General features: G+C 41.0%; 1 protein-coding gene across 1 annotated transcript in view; it reads right to left on the bottom strand.

The window, feature by feature from the left end:
* Window positions 1–398: 398 nt before the first annotated feature.
* Window positions 399–6,000, bottom strand: part of DOCK5 (dedicator of cytokinesis 5) — a 64,531-nt gene continuing 58,929 nt past the window's right edge. Inside the window, exons 49-51 of the mRNA XM_010562821.1 lie at window positions 4,106–4,244; window positions 2,495–2,610; window positions 399–500 (exon numbers count right to left, since the gene is read on the bottom strand). Of these exons, the coding sequence (XP_010561123.1) occupies window positions 399–500; window positions 2,495–2,610; window positions 4,106–4,244 (357 nt within the window). The remainder of the gene's footprint in view (window positions 501–2,494; window positions 2,611–4,105; window positions 4,245–6,000) is intronic.

Genomic DNA, 6,000 nt, shown 5'->3' with positions numbered 1-6,000 from the left:
ATGAACTTACGTGAAAATACTGTAGGACACATCTCATACTGGTGTGGCTTACATTGCTTCAAACACTGGTGCAAATCACTACTGTGAAAGATTTACACTAGGAATGAGCTGCTGAAATTGCATCAGTGAAAAAACTCGGGACAGACAAGAATTCCAGGAGAGTGACGACTCCTGCTAAGTAATTAGTGTCTCAGTACTTGCAAGGTAAACCAGAGGTTAGGGAATACAGTCACAATAACAGTTCCTTTTGGTATTTCCCAAAGAAAACTCCAAGGGGAGTGAACAGAACGGCAGGTGAGATCACTAGTCTTTAGGGTCAGAGAGCCTCAGCATGTCAGTAAAAAGAAAGCAGCCATTTCACTCTAGGTGCTTGCTGTTACACCAGCAAGTGATGATCCTCACTGCAATCCTTGCTCTGAAGAGACAACGCTGGATTTTCTGGTTTTTGGGGGTGGGGGGGGAGGTTTGGCTTCACGTCTGCTCGGTAGTGGTGGAGCAACCTGGGAAGATAAAACAAAAACACATAGAAAAATAAACCATTACAAGCAAGTTAAGACATTTTGCTTTACCAAACAAGAAATCCGAAAGGTCCTGTAGTACTTGATGTTTCTTTTGGGACCAAATCTTCAAATTCAGCCTCTCAGTGCCACACGCAGTCGATGAGAGGGGCAACCAAGGACAGATCACCGGGAGATAACAGAAGCAGAAAGGTTTTAGTTGCTAGAATACACTTTAGCTGCAGATATACTTTAGTTGCTTCTGACCTGAAGCCTAACTTTGAGTTGGAGCCATTTGCCCCTCTGTCCCACATTTTGTTTATCAGTAAAATGGCAATAAATTAATTTCCCTCAGGGTTTCAAAATTCAACTATTTTTATCTTGCTGGATTGATGAGTTGCACCAAATAGGGGCCAAAATGATGTAAAATGCTTCCAAATCAGAATTGTGAAACTAATGGCATCAAATTGCAGCAAGCAAAGAGTTCTACTAAAGCAAACCACAGCCTTCCAGCCCAGCACAGAGGCTTGTATGGTGTTCCTTGTTCTTGCAGGAAACTGTACTAGTGGGTTCCTTCAAGTTGGCTTTCTGCTTGTTTTAAGGGGCATCCTGTAAACAACTGAGATGTGAAAGGCCAGGTGAACAAGAAGCCTGTGTGTCTCACCTCTTGCTTAGCTGAAACTGCCAAGATTTCAGGACTATGCTAACTGAAGGAGGAGGACAGAGTCAACTTTACAACAACAAAGTAACAATACCCTTCAGAAAATACTTTTACAATCTCTCTTTACAGACTTTCGAATCCTTTCCATTTGGCTGCAAGCCAAGGTCAATGTTGCAAACCAGAACATGTTAGTAATTAGTTTTCTTACAAGAGTCAAGGGAAGGAAGCTCTTTTATTAATCCTCTTCAACCAGTGACTCCCACAGCATCCCTACAGCTGGCATATTTCCATCATTCACGCCACCTACAGCAGCTATACTGCTCCTTTTCAGAGGCACAGTCAACCATGAGCAAGTGAAGGGCAAAGTAGAAAACCTCCTATTTATCCCATGCTTCAAGGCTTTATACCAGTGTTGTATCTCTCTCTAACAGAATTAAGTGATCAGCTGTTTTGTTTTCTTCCTGTGCTGTCAGAGGCAACATATTTTGTTACGTGTGATCATTCTTTAAATTCTTTTTGGTCAAATTCCAGTTCATCTCACTAAGGTACTCCATAAATCCTCTTTTCAAACTGGACTGGGGAAGACATCCATCCCTTTCACAGTTACAGAAGGATGCTTTCTGTTGCTGCACACTGGTGAGCAATTACAGTCTCATACGAGAAGCACCTACATTTCAGGGGCAGATGAAATGATTCTGACCCAATGACCACACTATTTGCATGTTAAATATCTGCAAGCCGTTTGGAATCCCATAGGATAAGAGAAACATTAGTGATACAGCATAAAAAAAAAAAAAGGAAAAAAAAAAAGGGGGCAATTTGATGTTCCTAGAAGGAAACCAACTTCATGAAATTGAGAAAAAGACTGTGGCTAAGATGGTGATATAATACAGGCTGTTTTAAGTGACTGATAATGCACACCTTGAAAAATCAGATTCTTCTGAGCTGAGGACTCAAAAGGAGACATCATTTCTGAAAATGTGTGAATTTTTTCCCTTCTTTTTCAGGACCAGATTACTGCGCTATTTTACATTGATCATGTTTTTGAAACTTTTCAATCATTGTGCTTGTTTGTTTTCAATATATCTTCCCACCCCCATACACAGTTTGCCTAACCAAGGACAACATAACTCCCACTTCAGAAAAAGGAGCTGCACTTAATAGCCTTCTCTGGAAGCAAAAAACTTTTTAATTTTTTGTGGTTTCAGGGAGTGAACCAGTAAAATGATTAGACAAGTTTCAAGTAGCACCACCCTAGAAGCAGCTTGGAAAATTCCACTGTTGTCTCTTTCTCAAAAGCTGTTTTCCAAAAAAATGTCAGCTCTCATTTCCTTACCTCCACAGAATTCCTCGGGTTGCTGTTCTCATAGGGTTTGCTTTTGGGCGGAGGTGGGGGTGGGGTGCTCTGTAAGCTAGCAGTTGCCAATCCATCAGCTTGCAATGAGGGAAAACCTAGAAGCAACAACAATAACAAGACAAGACATTAAAGTAGGCGGAAAAGGAACAGGAAATAGGATTGACCATGTCGAATTTTAAGAGAGATTCATTTAATATCTTGTGCTTTCCATCTGCTAACAGTTCTCTGCTTTAGCAGCTAAACCTGAATCGATATGTCAAAGCAGAGTCACAGTTGTATCTCCCCTGAGTTCAAAATGCCCAGAACAGTTCTATCTTCATCAAATGAATCTAAGCTTATATGAAAAATACATGCCTGAGAGAACAGAAAATTGAATCCATTATCACATCTGCAATGTTCAGTGGGGTTTCCTTTCAGCCTGGGCCTCAACCTGAGAATTCACTTTGATTTTAACTCCAGTTGATGGAGTAGATAAGTACACAAACTTCAGAAGAATTCCTGGGAAGCTGTCCTGCTACTAACGGCAATTAAAACTGCTTGCTAAGTAGAAGAGTAAGGTTTCACATTCCTTCCACAGATCTTTCTTCATATAGTATTCCTGCATTTGTTTGTGTTTCTGGTTGTCTCCCCACTCCATACCCCAGCCTGATACGTATTTTTTGGCTTTAATCCTCTCACAGCAGTTTTATGCTAGTTTAGTTCATTATCTACACTGGATTCCGAATTTATATGCATATAAGAGGAAGGACAGTCAGGTCCTACATACAAACTTCTGGTCCTTTAAAAAAAGAGCAGTAGAGTGAGAAATGCAATGACAAGCAAGGAAGTTGTCAGTGGTGATATTACAGTTGTATTTTTACCTTAGCCATATTTATATGTTGCTTCAAAATTAACCACAGAGCTTAGTGGATATTCAAGGAAGGTAACTGCACACATTATTCATTTTGCCAATTCTTCAAGATAAATTCCGTCTCTTTCAACATTTATTAGCTGAGTTTCCAAGCTGCAGAGCAACTTCTCCTGAAACTTTCTGCCACGTGATGGGAGTTATTGTTCATTAATTAACAAAGCCTTCAGGGCTTGCCCAGAAAATTTAGCCATAGAGCTGATCAGAAATACCATGCTGGATTGATGCGGTTCCATCCAGTGAATTCACAGGAGATATTCCTCTAGTATGTGCTGTAACCACCTGACTTGATGCATTTACAAGCATCTACATCGACTGCATGTGATGTTCGCCTTTGAGGTTTAATATACCTTCCCACAAGTCAATACAGGAGAAACCAAGAAAGAAATTGAAAAAGATAAAATTTGTTCTCTGGAATTCATCTGATATACTCATTTTAACAAGTGGTATGTAAGTCACAAGTACGATTGTAGTGCCTTTGATAGCACTGCCAAATTCTGTTATCTGACAAAAATGTCTACAAACATTAACAGCCTAGAGCCACTTTCTGTGAACTACTTCAGAGCAGTTCTTCCCTCCCTCCTCCCCTCCCCAGTGAGGTTATCTCAGCAAATATATAGTAATTCCTACTACTGCAGGTACTGCCCTGAAGGATGTGGCATTTACCCTGTAAAATAACTTACTTTGGGTTCTTGGGGTTTTGGGAGTGATCGGTGGTGGGCTGCAAGGCGTTGATTGCTGGAGTGAAGAACCCTGAAGCAATGTCAGTCTGTTGTCTCCTAATTGAAGACTCTTTGGCCTTTGTGCTTTTCCTGACATGCCCTGGTTTAAACAAAGAATAAACAAAACCTTTAGAAGTCAGCAAGGTTGCTGCACACGTATCAGATAGTCAGACCTGTCACAAAAGCATCAACATGCTCCAGAAAAGCCATGCATAAGACAGAAAGGTGCATTCAGGTGAAACATGAGTGAAGCCACTGCACTGGTTAAGCCAAGCCATGTCAAAAGGCATACACTGTGCTTCTACGACACATCTAGTTTTCTGTCGGACCTTACTAACTGGGTAGCAATAGTAAACTGTTTTTAACAACCTTAGTGTATTAACTAAGAAGGGAATACATCAGGCTGAAAAACTGCTGCATTTGACTAGCAGTTCTGTGAACTAAATGTGCGAGTGTGTGTGTATGGGGGGGAAGCCTTTCCAAGAACAAAAAAAAGATGAAATTCTGGGTGCAAGTCAGTATCATCCAGCACCTTAGGGCGGTGAAACGAGTCTATTTCAGGCTTTACAGAGCAAATCTGTTGCATTTGGGACTCGGGAGATGTTGTTCCAGTTCCTTCCAGTGTCACACATGTCCTCTGTGCTCTTCACTCAAATCATGATGCCATCAGAATATGGTTCCAAGAGTCCGGTGCATTAATATTTTGGTCTTTTTAAATATTAGTTTATTGCTTTATAGAGAAGGCTGTCACTTACACATGTAATTAAACTCACTGGGCTCTTTAAGAGATCAATTCTCCATCATTGAGCAGTTCAGTATTTCTCACTGTGCAGAAGGGACCACCCATTGGTGTACAGTGAACATAAAACTTAGAAAGACCAAAGCTGCTGGACATACAGGAGGCCTTTGGTTCCCTCTGGCTTTCTAGCTCCTAAGCATCTTAGTCAAGAGCTGCATAAAATCAGTCTGTCCAATTCTTGTGCTGCACTATGCAGCGATGGAACAGGCCAGCTATAAAAAACAGCTTTCTCTGTACTGTGCAATATTCTTAAGCATGAATATAACCCTTGACTGCTCAATTGCTTCAGTAAGCTGATCACACATGTAATTTGCCCTCAGAGATATGGGGAAAGAAGGGAGGGTGGGTGTTCTGTTTTGCATCTCTCAGCTCTCTGCAATGCAAAGTCTTGGACAGACATGCCTTAGTGTCCTAGTGAAGTGGTCAATAAAAATGGCCTTTCTCCCAGATCTTTTCCCTCTAGTTTTACTTAATAAAGTGATCACCAGCTGACATCAGTTTGTGGGTTAAACCCATTTAATTCAACAGCAGCTCTTCCAGAGGCAGAGGGCCAGGCCTCCTGAACCACTAATATTTACAACCCCAGATTTTCCTCTTGAGTGAAAAGCCTGTCAATACCAAATGACATGATTCTAGGACCACAGTTCCCCTTTTTATAAATATTCTGCAGACTCCAAGTGCTGGCAGCATCACTCAGATTTGATGAGAATTCCTGAATATATAGCAGCATAACCTGTTCCTGCCAGATTCAGTCGAGATCTTGGGAGAGAAAGGGAAATAGAAGAACTCATGTTTTCTCATTATGTACGCTGCCTGTGTTAAGTCAAATTAGCATCACTGAGCCACCAGCTTAAATACTCAGATGCCTAATTCTTGCATACTCTCTGACAGTTAACATAGTCTTTGCATAAATCAGGATAATACTCCAAGGTCATGCAACTCTACTTTTGGGCTGAAACTTATCCGTTTGTATGAGGTGATCATTCTGAATCCCACTGTCAACCTTAATGCCTAACAGTCTCCAATACATTCCTCATTACAACACTCCTGTTGGGGT

The sequence above is a fragment of the Haliaeetus leucocephalus genome, unplaced genomic scaffold (genome assembly GCF_000737465.1).
Source record: "Haliaeetus leucocephalus isolate CR32 unplaced genomic scaffold, Haliaeetus_leucocephalus-4.0 Scaffold162, whole genome shotgun sequence".
Classification (NCBI taxonomy): Eukaryota; Metazoa; Chordata; class Aves; order Accipitriformes; family Accipitridae; genus Haliaeetus; species Haliaeetus leucocephalus.
The sequence above is the reverse complement of the archived record's forward strand: the minus strand, read 5'-3'. Positions and strand labels throughout refer to the sequence as shown.